Genomic DNA, 22,707 nt, shown 5'->3' with positions numbered 1-22,707 from the left:
GGAGGGGCGTATGAATGGGCCGAGGACAACGGGACCAGGAGTAATGAAGATTACCGGTAAGTAATAGAGCATTACCCCCAGGTCCCTTATGTCCTCGGCCCATTCAGAACTTATGGAGAAATACCAAAGCAGAAAAAGCCGGCCTTCCCAACCCAACAGAAGCCAACCCAGGAAACCACACCAAGGCAGCAACCGCAGAAGGAAAAAGGAAGAACCGGGGAAACCCCAGGCAGAGCCCCCGACAAGAGGAACCCCACCAGACCAGCACACACCCAACAAGAGCAAGGGCGCACAGCCAGAAGACCAGACCGGCCACCAGAGAGGCCAACCAGTCCACCGCAGGAACACCCCACAGCCAACCAGCGACAGGGGGAGCACAGACACCCAAGCTACCACAGGCAAGAGGACAAACAGCAGAAGAGAGGCCAAACAAAGAGAAAGGCCAAGATCCACCAGGCCAACAAGCCAGAAGCGGGCAGAAGAAGACAACCCAGGCAAGAACAGGCAGGAGACAAGCGGACCAGAGGAACCAAAGGCCCAACAAAGAAAAACAGCGGAAGCCCACCAGAACCCAACCCGAAAGGCAAGACCGAGCCCAAGGCCAGGGAAAGAGAGAAAACCCAGACACCAGGGAACGAAGAGCAAACCCCAGGAAGCCAAGCCACCAGGTCCCGCAAGACGAGGACACAAGGCAAAGGGAATCAGCACCTCCAGGAAACCCGAGCAGGAACAACCAACAAGGGCAACCAACCAGGACAAAGAGACCCGGAAAAAGAGAAAAAAGGGAACCGAAGGAACCCCAGGAACCCCGAAACAGAACACCAGCCAAAGCGGAGGAATAGGAGCAGGAAGCCCCAGCCCGATGAAGGCAAACCCGAACACCAAAGCAGGAGAGCAACCGGACGGGCCAAGCACCCGGAGGACCCAAGACGACAGCAAGGGAACCGCGAAGGACACAACAACCACAGCCAAGCCAAACCAGAGACAGGCCAGGCACAAAGACCCCAAACAGCCCAAGCAAATGACCGGGGCAGAAACCCAGAGGCCAGAGAGACCGAGGCAAAACCATCCCAGAGGACCTCACAGAACCAACCGCAGCCAGGGAGGAAGCACAAGCAAACCACTCCCCACAGCCCGGCAAGACCCAAGGCAGGGCACGCACAGGGGACGAACCCCGCACGGCGAAAGCCGCAACCGAGGACACAGACAGGAAGCCAAAGGCAACCCGCAGAACCAACCCAAAACAAGGGAAGGACAGAGAAGGAAAGACCCTAACAGAGCACAGGCCCGAGAGCCAACAGCCCCGCCGACGCCCCAACGAACCCCAGAAGAGGCAAGAAGGGAAAACAAGAAGGCAACAGCGGGACGGACAGAAACAAGAAGAAGACCGGAACACATCACACCCACAAGCAACCGGAACCCCACGACACAGGGACCAGCCACCCCAAAGGCAGACAGGGCACCCGCAAAGAAGCGCCAAGCCACCCAAGAAACTCCCAGAAGAGACTCAACCAGGCAGCCCAGGACCGCAGCAAGAGCACAACCAGGCAACCCAGAGCAGGACGCACAAACAGAAGGCAGACCAGCCCAGAACAGGAGCCAACAGGGAGGAAGCCCAAGGCAACAGGCCACCACAGAAAGCCACGGCCGAAAGCCAAGCAGAAGCAAACGCAGGCCACAGCAACCAGCGCAGCGCGCCTCCCACACGGCCAAGCAACGGGGAGACGCGCAGAGCGACCCGGAAGAAACGGGGAGGCGGCGCCCCCGCCCCAAAAGGGCCGAGAAACCGGAACACCGGCCAGGAGGAAGCCACGCCGCCCAGCAAGCCCGGCAGGCCGGGAGGCAGACCCAGCAGACATCCGCGGAGATAAAAACCCACAGGCCCAGGAGAGGCAACAACAACGGCCACCCCGCACCACCACCTAAACCAGAAGAGGCAGGGAAGAAAACCAAAGGAAGAAGCCAATCGCACCCCGCAGCTCCAGGCGGCCAGGCAGAAACCAACCAGGCCAGACCAAGCTACCGAGCAGACAGCGGGGCGTGGGAACAACACACCAACCCCGAGAAAAGGAGGCATGACAGGACCCGGCAGCCGCCAGGAGGCCCCAGGCAGACAACACAGCAGACACAGGAGGGGATGCCAGGAAACAGCAGAACCCAGCAAAGGGAAGGCCACAGCACCAGGACTCAAGCAGGCCCCCACCACGCACCACGCCCGACAACAGGCGCAGGCCGGGAGGAACAGAACAGCCGGACCCAAGGCAGCATAAGCCACCCAAGCAGAGGCAGAGGGGAGACAGCACCCCAAAGAACCATCGGCACCCACGAGAGGAACCAGGCGCAGCCAAGGCAAAGGAGGGATAGGACCAGGAACCCGGAAGGGAAGAACCAGGATCCCCAAGCAGGGCAGAGGCCACAACAGCCAGCCCGCAGAGGAGGCAAGACCACCGAGGAAGAACAGGACGGCAGGCCAACCTGAACGAGGGGAGCCCAAGGACCCACCGCGCAGTGGCCCAAGAAGCAGGAACAACGACCCACCACCAGACGGTGCAGAGAGCCGGAAGCAGAAGGCAACCCAAACAGGCCGCCGAAGCAGAAAAAGAAGCGACACCGACACCAGAGCACCAGAGGGCAAGGCGCAAACCAGCAGGCAGGGAAACCCCAACCACACAGGGAACCCACGAGCAAGCAAAGGCAGGAGCAGCAAAAAGAACCAGCCACCACAGAGGCGACCGGAACCCAAGCCAGAAACAGAAAGGGCAAACACCCCCAGAGGCGCCAAGAGCAGGGGAACCCCCGAAGAAGAGAACCAAGGGAACAGACCCACGGAACGTCCACCACCGGAGAACCGGGGCCAGCCGAAGGTAGCGCGGACCCCCGAAACAGCAGCAGCAGGAAACCCCCAAAAGGGAATGCAGCACAGAGCCCACAAGCAAGCCCCGACACCAAACAGAGGCGCAAAACCGCAGAGCGGAGGCCAACCAAACGCCGCACAGGGGACCGGAGGACCGACAGAGGGCAAAGCGCCAGCCAACCAACACAGCAAAAGGAAGTGCCAGCCAAGGCAACCCAGGAGGCGGACGAGCAGCAGCACGGCAGCGAGGAGCCCACATCAAGGAGAAAGGCACCCACACCCAGCCGCAGCGAAACAGGCAGGCAACGAGAACAAGAGCAGCGCACACACCCATCCAGACCTGGGCCCGGGAAAGCACCCCAGAAACCGAGACCCAAAGCCCAGCGCCGCACTCAGAAGCGTGGCGAGTCGACAGGAGGCACGAACCAAGGGTGGCAGCACCAAAGACGGCAGAGGCAGCCTACAGAACACAACCACTCCCAGACTCCGAGGAACCCTGCCAAGTCGGAAGGAACCGCGAGAAAGGAGATCCGCCGAGAAACACCGGAGGAAGAGCGCCCCCGCCGAGACTAGAACCTGGACCACCCACCGCTAAGTCGTCCGTCCAAGTCGAAAAGGCATGACAGGCAGAGCGTCAGGGACAGAGCAGCCCCACCACAGAGGCAGGTAGCACACCCCCCCCCCAGACCCGGGTCCATGAGAGTAAGGGACAGAGCAGCGGCCCAGCCGACACGCAACTCTTGCAGCAAACACGCTCCCAACAGTATATAGACACCAAGTTAGTCAGTGCAAAGCATGTCATATGTACAGTGCGCACCCTTGACAGAAAACCACAGGCCCCTTCACACGATGTCGGGAGCAGAGAGTGGCATCAAACAGTTAACCCTGTCAAAATCGCAAAACGCATGACGGAGGGAAAAATCATCACATTGCAAACAGTAAAGCACAGGATGCAGAACCAATGCCGAGGACCGAACTTGGGTCACCAGCTCCAAGCCGGTAGCACCTGCTGTAACGCCACCTGTACTGGCACCACAAGGAACACACCGGAACAAGCCATGCCGCATCCGAGCACCCTCCGGGGGAAGCCAGGGAACAGCAGCCGGAGACCGAGCACCACGCTCCCAGGCAGGCTCAGCAGCAGCGGCAGCCTCGAGACATCCGAGGCAGGAGTGCAAACACAAGCGTTCCAGGAATTCAACGCCCCGGAACAAACAGCACAACACTGACAGAGGGAGCAAAAACACCGCAAAAGCGGGACTCACCCGGAGCGGGGGCCTGAGCAGCAACAGCAAGGCCCCCACACACCAACAGCCGGATCCGGGATCGACCATCCAGCGCAGCGCGTCTCCCACCCGGCCAGGCTCGGGGAGACGCGCACAGCGACCCGGAAGTAACCGGGAGGCGGCGCACCAGCCGCAAAGGGCCGGAAAACCGGAACAACGGCCGCGAAGAAGTCAATCCCCCCCCAGCAAGCCCGGCAGGCCGGGGGGGAGACACAACAGGAACCACACCCCTGCCCGTGAAGCCAGGCAGCCGGGCAGGAGGAGCCAGAAGAGGACTGCACGCCACTCAAGCCCAGCAGGAGCCGGTGCAGCCCCCATCATCAACAGCATCCATCAGCCAATCTGTCGAAGACAGAAAAAAAGAACAGGAGGGCTGCTGGGTAGATCCTACCTTTGTACTCCCGGGGGGAGGGGAAGTAGGGATATCCCAGCATTCCTCTTGTTTTATTTTCTGTCGGGAGATGGTTATCTCCATAAGTTCTGAATGGGCCGAGGACATAAGGGACCTGGGGGTAATGACCACTTGTGTATTTTGGTTGGCCTAAGCATCCACAACAATACAAAATACACTAAGTCGCGGAGAATGAATGAGAAAATACTTGCAGATGCCTCCTCCAAAGACCAAATTGTTACTGCAGTTCAAAACTATTTCAGAGAAAATGAGGACTGTCAAGCAGACACTGCCTATTTGGGATGCCGTGGAAGCTACAATAGGAGAAACTATGTTAAAGATCATGGCAGGAAAAACACAAATCTGAGAATCAAACACTAAACACTGCACTCAATCGCTAACCAACTGCTTGCTTTGGAGTAAATTACAAACTATCAAAGAGATTCACATTCACCCAGAGTCAAGAAGTTCTATGGCAGTCAGTGACTATTGGATAGTACGATTCCAAAGGTTATTGTAGGACATCCCTGGGTAGGTGCTACTTTGGACAATATTAGATTACAGACAATTGAGATTATGGAGACAGACTGCAAAGAATAGTGGTCTCCTTCAAAACTCTAGTGACTTCCTCCGGCGGCACCAAAGGAATCATACATACACACATCCTTTTCAAGACCACATTCCTTGTCCAAAGCTGGCTCACAGGCCAATGTGCTCAGGACCAGTCTGTAGCCAAGATGCGCTTGTGGCAGGCTGAGGCGGTAGTGCAGGCCCAACAGCAGGCCAGCCCTTCGGTGTCTCTTGCAGATAATCAACTTTCTCAGCTGGTTGGCTGCAACCCGCAGCTCCTGGGTAGGTTTTCTCTTTGAACCAGTCATCCATGCTGCTCCGCAGTCTTTGCACATAGTAACTCCGATTCATGTGAGGCATGGCTAAACAAGTAACAATGGCCCTGGAAGCCTCCGGTTTGCGCTTTAGGTCTATGGAGGCATAATAAAGGTAATAGCAATTTAAAATAAAGGGTATCCCTCAATCTAAAATGTACAATGCCGGCCTGGCCTCCAATGATGAATTCACAAAAAGCTTGAATAAACAATTCTTGCATTGTATGAAAACAATCCATATTGTGAGAACGCTTTCATGTCCAACGAGAAACACAAAGGGCAACAAAGAGAGGTTGATTAGTGGAAAAAGCATGCAGTTTGCCAAGTTGTGGATCAGTCATTAACAACCTGCAATACAGCTGCCTTCTTGTTCAGCTGTTTAATGTCTTTGGAGGCTATAAGTTGCAAGAACGTTTGAGCAAAACAATTATGATAGCATGGTGATAACATTCCAAACTGTTGAGGGGTATACTCCCAGAAGGCAAAGGTAGGAGACATAGTCCAACAATACCGCTTTGAAAATGAAGGAGAACTTCATGGGAGATCTTATATGTTCAGTTTCAGATGGGCTCATTTGGACAGGTGTATCCCAAAACACTCCAATTCTGCCTTTCACAATTGACAAAATGCAACTTTGTCAGCCCTGTTCATCAATCCCAGAAGAAAATCATTGAGGAAGTGCATGGCACACGTGTCTGAGATGTTTTGGGAGCTGGACCAACACAAGTGTGCAGTAAGATTGTGTGGCAGAAGCCAACAGGTGAGTCCTGGCATCACCGTGATGAGCTGGGGTTTAGTCAGGGGTGGAGCTGTGAATGTTTACACCAATGAATGGCAAAATTGCAACTCTGCACTTCTATTGAGTATGTAGGTGATGTGTGGAGGTGCAGGACTGGACGTGATGCAGATTAAGAGAGGATTTAGGCTCTGTGCAGTTGGGCAGAAGTTGGACGATGAAATATGGCAGTGATGCCACCCGTGTGTCTAGTCCCTCCCACTGCGCCTGTTGCTGTGTGCGATTCCGTACCTTCTGATTTTCTGGCACACTGTCATGACTTGAGGCGAGAGATAAAAGCGAATACCACCTAGATGTCAACAAATGGCAGTTATGTGCACCAATTGAAAGTTTCCATGTTTTATCGAAAATGAGCGCGCTGTATTGAATGCCAGAATGCCATTAGGATAACATTTTTGCTTCAACTCTATTTCTGACACTACACTCCTTTGAATACAATTTATTACAGTAAATATTACACAGCCACAATAACATGAAGGGAAACATAACTATTGCACGTTGTTTAGAAGGTGAAGGAAGTACCTAAATAGTTCCTCTGTGTCCTCGTCTAGGATTGTGTTAAAGGCCCCAGATTTGCTCTCACAAGCAGTTGGCAGCAAAAGGGAATCACCTAGTTTGACAGTTCCACCAAGGTCTTGATCTTCGAATAATTTCAGATCTGTTGATTAAACAATTTAAAGATGGCATTCAATTTTATTATAACTAGCATTTGAAAATGTAGTTTAAGAAAACAAGAACAAAGAAATATACCTTATCTCCATGCACAGCACAGCATTTTAAGGTACTTTAAGGATTTGCAAGTCAAGCCTGTTCAATTAAAGAGGAATCATAATAAACTGAAATATTTTTTTGTTTTTATGGTATGTGCTGAACCGATACCATTTTATTTTTGTTTATTTATTTATAAATAGCACTACCACTTCACCTGCATGCTTCATAGCGATAGGACACCAGGTGCAGGACGCCAAAGAAGCAACAGAAAACTAGGTTACCAGATGAAGTGTGTTTCAAGTGCTCCCCGTGATGGTCGATAAGACAAAAGGCTTGAAACAGAGGTCTGTTGCACAATTTGGCACCAAGATGACGAAATTCATGGCACACTGAGCAGGCATTCCTAAAGCAGGGGACTATGAGGTGGAGGAGTATACATTGGAACTGCCCTGCCTCAATGGGACAAGATTGGATAAAAACACAGGTCCAGTTCTTTAGAAGGCATGGCAGACCGTACACAATGACTTAAAGTTAGGTTGGCTTCAGTTGAGCCAGAGAAGGCAACAACGGGTTGCCCAGAAGTGACCGTACTTTCCAAAAGCATAAACCATCATAACTGGATAATTTTGGAGTCTTCACAGTTAATTGACTTCAGATGCAACTATTTTTTGTTGCTGTTTGTATACAGCGGAATCATGGCCCAAGGGCATTACAGCACTTTGCATGAGCACCATATAACATTACACAAGGCCAGATTTATTTATTTGCTACGGTGGGCTGCTTGGATTTTCTAGCCGCCTTTAGTGGAACAAAGTAAATGTTTCCTTAAACATCAGTCCCAATATAAAACTGTCCTTTCCTTGTTGTTCCACTGCAAAGCTGGAGGGTCGTATATATAAAGAAGATGCTTACCTTTTATCTGGGAACAAGCTTAAGATCCAATGTGATTTGCATTTTCTGTACTTCTTTATGGTTTAAATCTTTTATTGAATTTTTAAGAGAAAAAAAACAAGAAGGCATTGCGATGTCAGACATACGAGTCTTGCTCGGTGACCATGCATTAACAAAGAGCGAACAGAGTGCCCACAGGGCCGATGCAATGACAGAAAGCTGTTGAAGTGCCTTAGAACTTAACACCCACTCCCTCCCCCTCCCACCCCCCTCTGTCCATCAAAGAAAAAATCTGCTTCATAAAACTCTGTTTGGGGAGGCAAAGGAACGTTTATTTGGGCCTGCATGTTCGTGTTTTCTTCGAGGGCTGTGGGTCCGGAATTGACGTATCTGCCAGTCGTAGGAGACGTAGGTATCTGGGACAGCTCAACTCACGAAATTCACTGGTGAGCAATGTTAGGAAGGGGCGCCACAACTCTGGAAATTCCTCCCCCCTCCCGGCCTGTACCAGCGACAGCTTTTCCATTCCAAGCACCATCCATAACCTGTGCAACCAGCTTGTGTGCGGGGGACAGTGTGGTGATCGCCAATGTGCCACAATGTTTTGGGTAGCTGCCCCTAGGGCAATAGCTATGAGACGGCCCCTGTGGGATCTCAGTGGGTACATCAGGGCATTGGGTAGTCCCAGCAGGATGTAGGCGGGGAATCGGGGCAATTGAGTGTCTAGGTGAGAGTCCACCTCATCTATAATAGTGTCCCAGTATTCCCGTATATGTTGACAGCTCCAAAGCAGATGTTCCAATGTGCCCAATTCCCCACATCCTCTCCAACAGCGGTCGCTGATCTGGGGGTTCGCCTGGAGTAAGCGCTCCGGAGTGTGGTACCAGTATGTTGCTACCTTGGTGAGTGTCTCGGTAATGCCAGAGTGGTATGCGGAATGTCGTGCCCTGTGATAGATCCCGCTCCACTCCTTGTGTGTGAGGGTCCTGCCTAGTTCCCGCTCCCACCGACATCTTCCTGCGTTGTATGTGTGTGTGTTTGTAAGAAGGAGGTGCTGATACAGATCAGAGATTAATTTCTTCTCAGTGGTGCGGGTAACTAGCTACTTCTCATACGGTGTGAGGTATCGATGGGCTCCTGACTTTACATCGGGTTGGAGGGCCCAGTGTCGCACCTGCAGGTAGGCTAAACTATCTCCCTCTGTGATAGCGTAGGCATCCTTCAGTTGTTGGAAAGATAGGATGCCTTCTAGGTCGAAGAGATGCCCCAGTTCTTTGCAGGGGGTGCGTCGCCAGTTCACAAATGCTTTCGGGTCAAGACCGGGGTGAAGTCGGGATCAGCGAATAGGGGTGTCAGTGGGGAGGTAAAGGTCGTCAATTCATGTTTGGTAGCTACTCGGTCCCACACCTCCATGACCGTGTTGGTGATCTGGGATGCGTAAAGGTTGGGTGGCTTGTGTCATCGCGGAAGAAAGGGGATTCCTTGTAGTGGCATACCGGCCACCGCTTGGTCTTGAAACAGCCAGGGCTTGCTCGATTGCAGCTGGTACCATTCCACAAGGCTCCGCATTTGTGCTGCGTTGAAATAGAGTTGGAGGTCTGGGATCCCTACGCCGCCATGCGCAGGTGGTAAAACCGCGATGTCATGTTTGAATCGCGGACGGCAGCCTTGCCAGATGTAGCGTGCTATTTCAGATTGCATCCGCTGGATCCAACTTTGAGGTGGGCGCAGGGGAAGGGTCTGGAACACGTAGAGGACTTGCGGTAGTAGCGTCATCTTGGTGGCCGCAATCCTCCCCAGCCAGGAGAGCGGAAGGCGCCACCACCTTCGCAGCACCTCTCGAAGCTGTGTGCGGAGTTTAATATAGTTCGCGTCTACCGTGGCAGGAATGGTGGGGCCTAATAAGATTCCTAGGTAGGGGACTTTGGTGTCTGACAACTGTACGTTGTGTTCGTCCCGTGCCGCAGCCAGGGTTTCGGGTGACAGCGAAATGTTGAGGGCGATCGATTTGTCCTCATTTACTTTGAATCCCGAGGCGAGCGCAAAACTATGGAGTTCCACGAAGAGCGCACGAAGTGAGGGAACCGGATCGGTGATGGATAGCAGGATGTCATCGGCGTAGAGGCTGATCTTATGAATGTCACCCCCAAATTTAATATCCTTAATGAGAGCATGTTGTCGAATTCTCTGTGCTAGTGGTTCCATATATAGGGCAAACAGGATTGGGGAAAGGGGACAGCCTTGTCTAGTCCCTCTGCCAATCGGGAATCTGGGGGAGGTGTGACCATTAACGCGCACCGTGGCATTGGGTTGCTTATAGCAGTTAAGGATGCGGGTGCAGAGCGCGTCCCCAAGTCCAAAAAGACGCAGAACGTGCTTTACATAGGGCCAGTGCACCCTATCAAATGCTTTTTCCGCATCGATGGTGAGAAGCATGCAGTCCGGCCTTGTTCGCGATCCGGCCTCAATGAGATGTAATACTCTCCTGGTGTTGTCGCTTGTTTGTCGTTGGGGTATGAACCCGGCCTGGTCGGGTTCGACAAGCTGTTGCATGTATGGCGCAAGCCGATTTGACAGGATGCCTGTATAAAGTTTAAAGTCAATATTCAGTAATGAGATCGGCCGGTAGGAGCCGCAGCTGGTTTTATCTCTACCAGGTTTCGGTATGACCGAGATAGATGCCTCCAGGAGGTCTGCGGGGATCGCGCCTGGTTGGTCAAAGGAGTTAAAGAGATCCCGGAGGAGGGGGGCCACCTGGTGGCAGAAGGTCTTGTAGAAGCTCGTCGGGTACCCATCAGGTCTCGGCGATTTCCCGTGTTTTAAGCGGGAGATTGCGGACACCACCTCCTCTAGGGCTATTGGCCTATCTAGGAAGTCAGCATGGGCTGTATTTAAGGATGGGAGCTGTGCGCCTTGTAGGTATGTCCGACCTGATTGGATGTCGAGGTCGTCACTTGCATAGAGGGACTGGTAAAATGTTCTAAAGGTCTCTGCTATGTCAGCGTCTTCTGTGACTAGCTCACCCCTTTCTGTTCGTAGGGCCTGTACTCCCTGTCTTATGCGTTGTTCCCTCAGTTTGGTGGCTAACAGCCGTCCACAGCGGTCCCATACAGTGTAATATGCTTGCCGAAGACGCAGGGCAGCATATTCCGCCGCATCCTGGTCAAGGGCGGACAGCATCTTCCTCTCGCTGCAGAGTTGGCGCCAGGCCCTCATGGCTCCGGTGCGCTGGTGCATTTGCTCCAGTTCCGTCACTCGTTGCGTGAGTTCTGCACGCTCCTGTCCTTATTATTGGCTGTGGCCACGGAGATAAATTCACCTCGTAGGACCGCTTTAAGGGCTGACCATTGCGTCGCCCGCGTGGTGTCTTCGTTGTTGTTGTGGGTCAGGAATTGCGTGATGGCGTTTTTAATTCGCTCCACCGTCGCGGGGGTACGGAGAAGGGATTCCCTGAGGCGCCAGTGTCGCTGTGGGGCTGGTGTTGTTGGTAGGAAGAAAGTGACCACCATTGGTGAGTGGTCTGATAGCGCGGCCGGCAGGATCTCTACGTCCTGGGTTCGCGCCACCAGGTGAGATGTGCAAAGAAAGTAATCTAGCCTCGCATAGGACCTATGAGCCCCCGAGTGATACGTGTAGGCTGCGCTGCGTGGATGGAGATGCCGCCAGAGGTCAGTGAGCCCGAGCTCCCGGAGGTGTGCGTGGCCCGATTCGGAAAGAGCTCCCACTTGCCCTGTTTGCTGGCATGAGCGGTCTGCTGTGTTATGGAAGACTAGGTTGAGGTCCTCGCCTATCAGCAAGTGTCGTTCTGTATTGGCAGTGGCTGCCGCTAGCGCTGTTCGGAGGAATGTTTCTTGTTTCTCATTGGGCGAGTAGATTGAGCCAATCAAGAGTGTCACACATTCAATTAGGAAGCGGTACACCAACAATCGCCCCTTCAATTCCACTTCCTTCTGCAGCATCTTGCCCTTAAATGCTTTGGAAACCAAAATCGCTACCCCGGCTACTTTTTTAGAGGCAGATGAAAAGAGTTGTGTAGGAAATGCCCGGGATTTTCATCTGTGGCAGTCTTTGGGCAGGAGTTGTGTCTCTTGGAGAAGGCATATGTCAGCTGTGGAGTGTTCCAGTTGTGATAGGAAAGTTCAGCGCTTGATTGGATTATTAAGGCCCCGTACATTAAGAGAGAGAATCTTGAGTCTAGTGTGTGCCATCCTAAATCAGGACAGGGTCTGAAGCTCCATGTAGTGTGTGTAGCGGAAAAAACAGAATAAAATCCCCAAGGTGGACAGAGGGACCCCTCCCAAAGAAAAGCTCTTCTCCCCGCCCCTAACTCCCACCCAGAACCCCCCCTAACCCCAACTGGAAACTCCCCAATGATCATAAATGTCCTGGACCAGTCACTACCTTTTTCAGGCCCAAGGAAGAAGTCAATACAGGGAAAAGTGGCACTGGCAACCCCAGCGGCTCCCCCCCAGCCCCAGACAGACCCGCTAGTGAGTAAGCTGTTAACAGAGACCCCCCCCCCCCATTTTCTGTCGCTCGAGGAAGTGTCTCAATCTGAGGTTGCGGTATCTTTGGAGACCTCTTGGATGGCTGCTGCCTGAGCTTGCGCTATCGTGGATGGGTCCGTCTTGAGGGCCACCTTCGGTGATCGTCTGCACCGTATGCGTTGCCAGCCCTCCCCTGTGGAGCGAAGGGGCCTCCCCTGTGGGGGTCCACTCATCTCGGTATCGCTTACCGACTCATCGGCCAGATCGATACCCAACAGGGCACAAGTGTCCTTCAGAGAGCGAAACTGTTGCAGGACGCCGTTCCACTTGAATACAAGGCGAAATGGGTGTCCCCACGAGTACGAGATCCCTTTGTCTTGTAGGAAGGTAGTGGAGACTTTAAAAGCCCTCCTTTTCTGTAGGGTGACCATGGAAAGATCTTGATACAGTGCCACTGGATGTCCCTGGTAGCGGAGCGGTTGTTTTAAACGTGCCTCTTTCATTATGCGCTCCTTTAAGGGGAAGTCGGGCAGGAAAGCTAGAATGTCTGGAGGAGGAGCGGGGGCCCTGCGTGTGAGACCCACCCTATGCGCCCTATCGATTCGGATGATGAAGTCCTCGTGTTCCCCCTGTATTTCTCTGAAGAGGCCCTGTAGGTAGAGGGTAATATCGTTCCCTTCCGCTTTGGATGGCACTCCTCGGACCCTTATGTCCTTTCTTTGGAAGCAGTTCTCAAGGTCCTCTGCATGTGCCTGCAAGTCTAGCTGCTGTTCCTGTAGGCGCAGGACTTCCTGCTACCTCCTCACACCGTGACTGTTCCGCATCCTCAACAGCAGCCACTCGTTCCCCCAGACCCTCCACCTCTCGTCGGAGCTCCCGATGTTCGCCTGCCATGTCCTGCTTGAGGGTCTGGAAGTCCTCTCGTAGGGAGTTGAAGAGGGACTCCAGGAAGGCTTTAGAGATCGGGGCTCCCTCATCTTCGCGATTTGCCGGATCCTTGGCCGCCCCTGCCCCAGACGGGCTCTTCTCTCCCTTGGCAGCCCCCTTCAACAGCAGCTCCGGTATTGTGCGGCCACCTCTATGCTGGTTTCCCGACATGGCGAGGCGTGCAGCACCGCCCCTGTGCCGCAAGCTGTATGCTAACGCCCCAGGCGGCCTATAAATCCGTGCCGACCACCTCTGGCACCGGGTCCGCTCACCTCGCTCTGCACCGCTCCGCGCCAGGGATCACCCCCTCTTGGTCGGCTGTGCCCCGTTGGTCCAGGCCCTCCGGATGTTTGTAGTGCACGGGACCCTTTACTCCCTGCTCCCATACCACTAAGGGGCCTGTGTCCGCACCCTGCAGTACGTCGCTTCGGATCAGGGCGCCCCAGTCAGGTGCAGAGACCCCGAGAGGCCAGCCGCACCCAGTGTCGTCTCTGGCCACTGCTGTCTGTTGACTTCTCCGCGTAGAGGCCCCCGTGGGCGGATCCAGGGCCCCACCCGTGCAGCGGCGCGATCTCTGAGCCGCTGTGGATCTCCGGCTCCTGAACAGCGGGGGCCCCCCAGGTCTTGTCGCGGTATGGGGCCGGCCCGGGGAGTCTCTCTATTAGGCTCTGGTGATCTCCAGGTAAGCGGGTCACAATAGAGGAATGGGGCCACAGGCACCGGCCCCCGATCCCGGGCCGTGCCAGGTGCCAAGCCTCCGTATGCTGAGGCCGCCTCCTATTTGCTGGGTGAAGGCCGTAGAGCCGGGGCCTCGATTTGCACGTTCCCTGTCCACCTTCAGCGGGACTCTCTCTCTCAGCGCCACCACTGCCACTGTACTTTTAAGTTTTACATGCCCTGGTAGTGAAAAACTCCTTAAATTCATTTTCACTACTGCAAGGCATACCTCTCTCATAGGATACCATTGAATGACCTTATTAAATCTTATAAGTGTAATTTCCAAATGGTTCATGTTTGGTGTCTCTGGAATCTTAATTTAAAATCATAATGCCACTCTGGGTCACATGACTGGGTGTGGGTGATAGCTGGGCTTTGTGTATTCCTTATAGACAGCGAAACATAAGGGGAGCTTAGGTGCGACTGGATAGGCCAACACTGGCAGGAAGATATGTTGAAGAGGGGCACAGCCCGCTTACATTTGAATAGCCTGAGTCCTGCCTCACACACAAAATGATATATACCCCCTGTTTTTAGGCTCGCACCAGGGCCAAAACGGCACTCTAGAAGCTTCTCCCCACTTTGAAGGCACAACTGTTTATAAATAATGGACCTCAGACATCGCAACTTCAGTACTCTTTTGGAACTAAGGATACTCTGCCCGAAAAAGAACTGCTGTGCTACTACAAGGAATGACACTGCTGCCCTGCTGTGCTGACCTGCTGCCCTCTTGCCTGGGGAAAGAGACCTGGACCTGCAACTTCATCTTGAACCAGGACCCCAGAGTGACTCCAAGGGCTAGTCCGCTGGCATCCTGATCAGGAGCCTCAGGGACATAAAAGGCTCCCAACCCAGCTCCTGGACCCAGCTGCAGCGAGTTCCTGACAACCTAAATGGAGCCTCATAGGTCATGGTCCCTTGGTGTGGCTCACAGGCTCTTAAAATCAATCTTTTGGACAGTTCGTGAATGCAAGCGGGTCTGTTCATACCAAGACTGAGTCGCTCGCACCGCAATTCATGGCAGGCTGCCACCAGCCCATCTCTTTGCACAGCAAGCATTGATCTCTCATGGAGGACAGCCAACACGAAGCACCAGCCAACCCGGCCGCGATGCCGGACCTGCTCTGCGCACCACGTCAACTACTGCCCACAATGCTCTCCTTGCTCCTCATGAATGGGACGAAATTTGAGAAGGAAAAACTTTAGCTGGACTAATATGGGACAGTGTCCGACCCGCGCTCCATCACAGTCGGCCTGAACCTTTGACGTTGACCGGATAGCCATGGTTGGCGCTTTCTGCTTTTATGCACTATTTTACAACTTATTCTTTAAAAATTCATAACTCAGGTTCTACTGATTGGATTTTTTAAATTTTACTCTTGTTTTATTTATTAAATGAAGCTCTATTGGGATCTGTTTGTGTGGGGTTTTCACTGTTGTACTGTTTGAAGTGTTGCACAAATACTTTACACATTGCCTCTTAGTTAAGCCTGACTGCTTTAGGCCAAGCTACCAGGGGGCTGAACACAAGTTAATTTGGTTGTGCCTTGCTTGTGCCTCACCCTGACTAAGACTGTTGTTTCTGTTTGACAAGAGGCTCACAACCCAGTCCACCAACACTCCAATTTCTAACAGATTTCAGAATGCACATTTATTCAACACAATCGGTGGTTACGAGATGTTGTATTACTTCTTCACTTATGAAGTATTTACTGCATCATGTATGCAGGATTAGCAAAGGTTTAAAATGAGAACAAACAGGAAACATAAACATTAATCTGATTACAAACATTTTCCTGTTATTTGGCAAATACATATAAGTTTAATAGCTGCAGCCAGCAGGGTCTCAGCAGAACATTTAGCAAAATATTTCTCCAAATTAAGTTTGTCTTCAGTGAGAGGCTATTGTAGTACAGGAACACGGATGTTAGTCTGCAGATGCTACTGTCTGACAAGACCCTCATTAGCAATTCAGAAATTCCAACATTTTACCGAACTCCAGGTAAAAAACCTATGATTTTTATGAGAAAAAAAGCTAATGTCCCGGCAATATAAAGAGGCATGTTCAGTAGGCAGGGCCTTTTTGGTAGTGGCAACTTCTCTTTAGAATGCAGTGCAGCTTGAAATCTTGGCAAAAAAACCTATGTGGCCTGTTTCTGATTGTCTAATTTGTCTAATCGATTGGGGCTCTTAAATGTTAACTTGACATTAATGTCTGAAGTCAAATGCCAAGATGTAACCTGGATTGGGTCATAGGACTATAACTCCAGATGGAGTCCCACAATGGTCCTTCAGAGGTAGCAATCTATCACCATATTCACTGCAGAATGCTACAACAATCCAATGGGGCTGCTTACAAGCAAAGCAAGCCACCCCACCTGCCTGGTTCCAGCTTCCATTTCTGCCATCTTTTCAGTCATACAAGAGTAGGGTGCAGAAGTAGTAGGAAGCCATACTGTGATTTGATCTGGATCAGGCATCGCATAGGCATAGGGACATACATGCTCAGTGACGGGCTGCCATATCTTGGATTGGGTTGTGAATTACCCATTCGTGTATAAGACAGACATTTACTTATGTGGCCATAATTACATGAATGAATGAATGAAAGGAGTCTTCTAAAGCGCAACTTAGCCCAAGGGCATCAAGGTGCATAAGCCGGTCAAGTAGAGAGCAGTAACCAGGGAGGATCTTACAGGTACACTTCAGAGAAAAGCCAGGTTTTCAGTGCTCTGCAAAACAATGCAAGAGAGGGTTGCCTCAGGAGCTCAGGGGTGAGAGAGTTCCATAATCTGGGTGCAACCATGGAAAAAGCTCTACCTCCCCATTTAGCCTTTTTGAACCTAGGTACCTCAAGGAGATTTTTACTAGAGGAGCGAAGGGATCGGCTAGGAGCGTACAGATGAATAAGTAACCTGAGAAACTCAGCACCTGTGCCATAGAAGGCCCCATGGGCAAGACAGAGAATCTTAAAAGAAATCCCAGACTGAATAGGAAGCCAATGTAGGCTTTTACAGGCTGCCGATGCCGAGGCAAGTTAAGAACCATCTTTGCAGCCGCGTTCTGAACCATCTGAAGGCGATGGATAAGACTCTTATTAATGCCCACATAGAGGGCATTACAGTAGTCCAATCTTGAGGAGACTGAAGCCACAGTGGCCAGTTTCCGGGCATCAGGAGACAGGTAGTGAGCAATTTTCTGAGAACCCTGATGATACCACAACAGGTGGAAACGGTCCTAATGACCTGACGGTCAAAGGAAAGTGCGGAATCCATCAGAACGCCTAGGTTCTTAGCAAAATGACGAGGGGGAGGGCAGTCCCGAGAAAAGCCGGCCACCAGTCGTTAGAACAGATATCCTGACTGCTCCCGAAGATCAACACCTCCGTCTTCTCCCCGTTCAGTTTCAGGAAGGTCTGAATCATCCACTGAGACACCGCCTCCATGCAGTTCCTGAAATTCAGAGCAGAATCCTTCACAGGCTGCGAGAGGGAGACCATTATTTGGGTGTCATCAGCGAATGAGAGTTCTTCCAGCCCAAAAGATCTAACTATCCTGGCAAGTGGGGTCACATAGATGTTGAATAATGTAGGGCTCAACGAGGAGCCCTGGGGGACCCCAGAGTGCACAGGCTTCGGGGCATAAAGAAACTGGCCCAACTTCACTCTCTGTTCTCTTTCATTAAGAAAGGAAGACAAGAGGCTCAGGGCAGGGCCTCCAACCCCTATATCCCTAAGGCGGGAGATCAGGATAGAGGGAGATAGGGTGTCAACAGCCGCCGTCAGGTCTAATAGGAGCAGGAGAGTAGTATGGCCCTTATCGACGTGGGAGTGGATGGTGTTAACAACTGCCGTTAGGGCGGTCTCAGTACTATGAGATCTCCTGAAGCCATGCACATGTATTCAAGGACATTTTAGGAATATCACTGAAGAAGTCCAGTGTAATCCCTTCATCACTGCTTCCTGACTGTTCTTCTATGTGGAGCTTCTCTACATTCAATTGGATTCCTGTTCTGAGCCGTTTATACTATTTGATCTTCGACCCTTTTGTGACTTGCAGGCACATGCATCAATGTTGGCTTTTGCGATTCCTTAATTGCGATTTTTAAGGAATCGTAATTAAGGAATCGCAAAAGCCTATGCATGAAGAAATCGCTAAAAAAATAGCGATTTCTAAATATTCCTTAATTGCGACTCGCAAATTGCTTGTCGCAATTAAGGAATACCTCCCCATTCATTCCTATGGGCCTAGAGGCCCACAGGAATGAATGAGAAGACATTCTCAATTTGCGATTCGCAATTAGCGAATCGCAAATTGAGAATGCAATTTCAAGGGTGCTGAGGTGTCCAAAGGACACCCTGTTGCACCCCTGAAATTGATCGGTGCACATATGTTGCGCACACACATGCCCTTAGGGCATGTGTGTTCGCAACATGAAACTTTGAAAAATGCACAAAAGTGCATTTTTCAAAGTTTTTGCAAATTACCATGAAGTTGATCTTCATGGCATTTTGCTCCCCCTATTTGCGAAATCGAAATTTGAGAACTCGCAATTAATTGCGAATTCTCAAATTGCGAGGGCCTTGACCCTTGATGCATCCCAAAAGCAAATTTTGCGAATCGCATTGTTTGCGATCGCAAAAGGCTTTGATGCATGTGCCCCTTGGAGCCTTATTTTTGTCAAACCTCTTAGTATTGTATTCATCCTCCTCCTGGAAACTGTGTATTTTGAGTTGGCCACTGCCACTGGTTTGTACCTTGTTACTCCTTAGTAGGGTTCATGTCCTGTATTGGTGTGACGTTATGTATCTCAGTCCTGTCCTGTCCTAATGCAAGACCGGCAATCCATTCCCAATCTGCCTGGTGCAAAGCATTGCATTCTCATCCTGTCCTGGAAGGAGACTTTGAAATCCATTCACGTTGTGTGTTGGTGCCAGCATTTGGATATCTTTCCTGTTGTGAGACTGACATTCAATTTTGTGTTGTCCTTTTGAACTCGCTACTCTATCCTTCTGCCAATCCTTTCGGAATATACCCTGTCAACATAGCCTGACTTAAGAATCTAATGGTATTTTTTTCTCTGTTATGTTCTGCGATGTTAAGGATCTTCTAGACTGGAGCAACAGGTACTAATTATTCCACCAGGTGGGTGATTGTTGAGCAGGGTCTGGTAGCTCAGTGGATTAATGCGCCTACTGCAGTCGATAAAATTAGTACCTTTAAGCTGGGTAACAATAAACACCTGTCAATCAGCGCCACGATACCCATGGGTGAACGTGCGCTTTACAAATACACGCAATGTCATGGTAGAAGACTCTCAGTGTGATGCTATCCAACTATTTGGACCCCTGTGCTTTTGCTCCTCAAGATCCACATTACTGCACACCTTACATGCTCACCATGGGATTCTATTTTTTATCCATATTCTGGTCTCCTATCAGATTTAACAAAGAGAGTAGTAGCTTGGACATTGGGGGTGCTAGTTTTGGTCTCGGCTTTCTCCTCGTAAGGCATCTTTCTCCTTGTGTGTTAACACAAGACAGTATTATATATAGTTGAAACTGAAGTTATTTTAAATTATTTAATGTAATATAGAAAAGGGGCATATCATAGCGTAACAAAGGAATGCACTTTTTTAGATGTCCTTGTGAAGTGCAAAAAAGGCTCTTGCTGTAAAGGGGAATTTTTCTGAAATTATTTGTACTGCAGACTACCACAGATTGCAATATGTGCTCTTCCCACCAACACAACCCTGCTACACAAGCTCCAAACCATCCAGCACACCGTGTCCAGACTTGTCCTTGGAACCCCACGACACAAGCACATGATCCAGCACCTACGAGAGCTCCACTGGCTCCCTATCGAGAAGAGAGTCAACTTCAAGCTACTCACCCACACCTATAAATCCCTCCACAACATCGGACCCAAATACCTCAACGAAAGAGTCTCCTTCTACATACACAAGATGAACCTTCGCTCCACGACCTCGCCCTAGCAGAGACCCCCCTGCATATGCAGAACCAGAGCAGGCGGAAGAGCCTTCTCCTACGTCGCAGCAAAGACCTGGAATGAGTTCCCAGTCCACATCAGACGCTCCCGACCCTGAACACCTTCAGAAAGAGTCTCAAGACCTGGCTCTTTGACTGACCCGGAACTGCACCCCCCGCCCTCCCCACTCACCCCAGCGCCTTGAGATCCTCACGGGTGAGTAGCATGCTATATAAACCCCTGATTGATTGTCAAGACTTTCCAAGATATGATTCATCATCACATGATACTTATTATAACTCTGCACAAAGTCATTCTGTAAATCAATGTCTTATCTCAACAAACAATGACGCAGTGCCACTTTATGAAGAATCCACCTTCCTTGTGAACCATCAAATGTTGTTTCTATTTCTTGTTTGTGGGCTGTATTTAGATCAGAGGCAGATATACCGGCCTCATCTTTCATGTGTTTCTGTTAAAATTAATACCCGTTTACCTCATGTGCACTCTAAAAATTAGAAGGATACTGGCTCAGAAAGAGACTCAAGACCCGGCTCTTCGACAGAGACACAGCTCCCAGATTCCCCTAGAGGTGACAGTGTTGCGCTTTACAAATGCTGTTTGATTGATTGATCACTGATCGGTAAAGGACACATACGCACGAAACACAATTTTGTTGGGATCCTAATGGAAGACAAATGCTTCTCATTTAGTTTTACTTTGAAACCAAACTCATTACATTCCTTACCGTTAAATGATATAGCTTTTGTCCAAAGAAATGTTCGCAATATTAATGTTCATCTTTTGTTTTCATGTGCATAAACACAAATACGTATTTCTCATCACTTTGTGTTTGTGCAAACCTATCATAGTTAATGTGAAATACTCATAGAAAAAGTTAACACAATTCACATATTGAAAAAAGTGTGTTATAGTCTTAATAACAAACAAGGACTCTGTATAATCTACAGTCCTTATCCATGCAGCAAACTCAAGACTGTGATTTGACTGCAGAATTCTCAAATATACACAGGCGGTGACTGTACATTCCAGAAGGGGATTAAGGTGGGATCAGGGCGGGAGCCGTATAGTCCAGTAATGTACAACTTGATTTTTATTTTCTGCCTAATTGATTGCAGTTTTTTCTGTACAATGCGGGGAGTGAATTAAATCTTACCTGTGGCTGTGGCCTACAATTTGTTTCTCTCAACTCTAAAAGACGTATTTGTGGTTTTCTAGTGAAATCGGTACATTTATTGGAAAATTAAGCATATTGTCCCCTTTATTAACTACTGAAAGGCTGCATATAAGTGATTCTGTTAGAAAGAATTGGTGTCTAGAGATATGATTTGCTAACTTTGATATAATATGTATTGATTGGGGTACCAACACTGCAGCTTCTTTGTACGGTAAAGGGAAAGTTACTAGGAGTCCGTGTATCATTCTGTGGGCTTCTTCAAGCAGTATATTGTACATCAGAGTGTGTACATTTCAGTAAGGGCGCTGAATTCACTTCAGTTTCCTTTCATTAACCGATGTACTTTTCCGCATGTCAGGTTTGTGGTTGGCTGAAATCGAGGAATAGGCAAGCTTGAGCATCGCTGTTCTGATTCTTTGACAGGTGTGCCGCCTGTTATGTTTTAAATATCAGACAAATGCAAGTAGTACTGTGGGCTCATGGGAAATGTAGTTTTCTTCCTCATGTGCACTGCACACTGTTGTAGCTAGTTTGGGCATAATGCTACAAACATGTGAATTTCTTTTTGTATAAAATGTAATTTCTCTCCATCTGCCATGTTTATCCCAATTTGTGTTCCTCCATTGAGGCATGTTGGCTTTGCCCTATCGTATTGCATGGGAGGGACATAGGTCACTTATCTTTTACGTTTATTTTGTAAGGGCTCTGACTTGGTGGTGCCCGAAGCAAGAAGAGACGTGTGGTCTTTGCCCTATTTCTTTGACCCATGCTCTGATACCTCCGGTCACGTGTTGGGGTGGAGTCATATGGTGGAAAGAGATGGCCTGATGATGATGCTCAGACAGGTTAGGGTACCAAAATAGTCCTCTCTTCCAGAGAGGCGGAGTAGACAACTCCTCTCTACATTGGCTTATTGGTTTTATGACCTTTAGGTTGGATGCTCACTTGACTTAATATAGACACATTGATCACGCAAGTGCCAGCTTCCTACGTGTCACACAGGTCGCTGTACAGCTCTAAGCCTCTGAGATCCCCACTCTGATACCCACTGCAGACTGTACCCAGAGAGCACAGTGCGGCAGCAAACTCCAGCTGACACTGAACATCTTGTGATCCTCACCCCACTGGACTGATGATCAGAACTTTGAGGAATTCTAGTACATTACTGTACATGCAGAGTATTACGAATGATAATGAAGTGCATAAACACTTCAACAGGATATTATGAAATGTCTAACCATGCCAAAACAGCAGTAGGTTTCTCAACAGAGATGTCGGAAAAGGTAAAAGTTATTACTTGGAGCCTTGCATCGTTCGTGGAGGAGGAGTTGGCCCTTGGACCCTGTTATTGCCATTACCTTCCTTGGGTGCGTTGACTGCTCGCCAGACCCGCTGCGCGGGTCCCGCATCGCAGCCTGAGGAGGGTGTTGCCTGATCCCGATGTGGAGCGCTAGGGGGAAGAACTGCAGCAGGGCTGCGAGCAGCGTAGCAGGGACTCGGTATCCCAGGAGTCCCTGCATTGACCGTTAGTACACCTGGTCCGCTCTCCCTGCTGCCCCGCCCCCGCCCACGAGTCCT

General features: G+C 50.4%; 1 protein-coding gene across 1 annotated transcript in view; it reads right to left on the bottom strand.

Moving 5' to 3' along the window:
- HS1BP3 (HCLS1 binding protein 3) overlaps positions 1-22,707 on the bottom strand; it is a 532,368-nt gene that overhangs the window by 50,491 nt on the left and 459,170 nt on the right. The window contains exon 6 of the mRNA XM_078647732.1: positions 6,734-6,869. Coding sequence (XP_078503858.1) covers positions 6,734-6,869 — 136 coding nt within the window. The remainder of the gene's footprint in view (positions 1-6,733; positions 6,870-22,707) is intronic.

Source organism: Lissotriton helveticus, chromosome 6 (assembly GCF_964261635.1).
Source record: "Lissotriton helveticus chromosome 6, aLisHel1.1, whole genome shotgun sequence".
NCBI lineage: Eukaryota > Metazoa > Chordata > Amphibia > Caudata > Salamandridae > Lissotriton > Lissotriton helveticus.
This window is presented reverse-complemented; position numbering and strand designations above follow the sequence as displayed.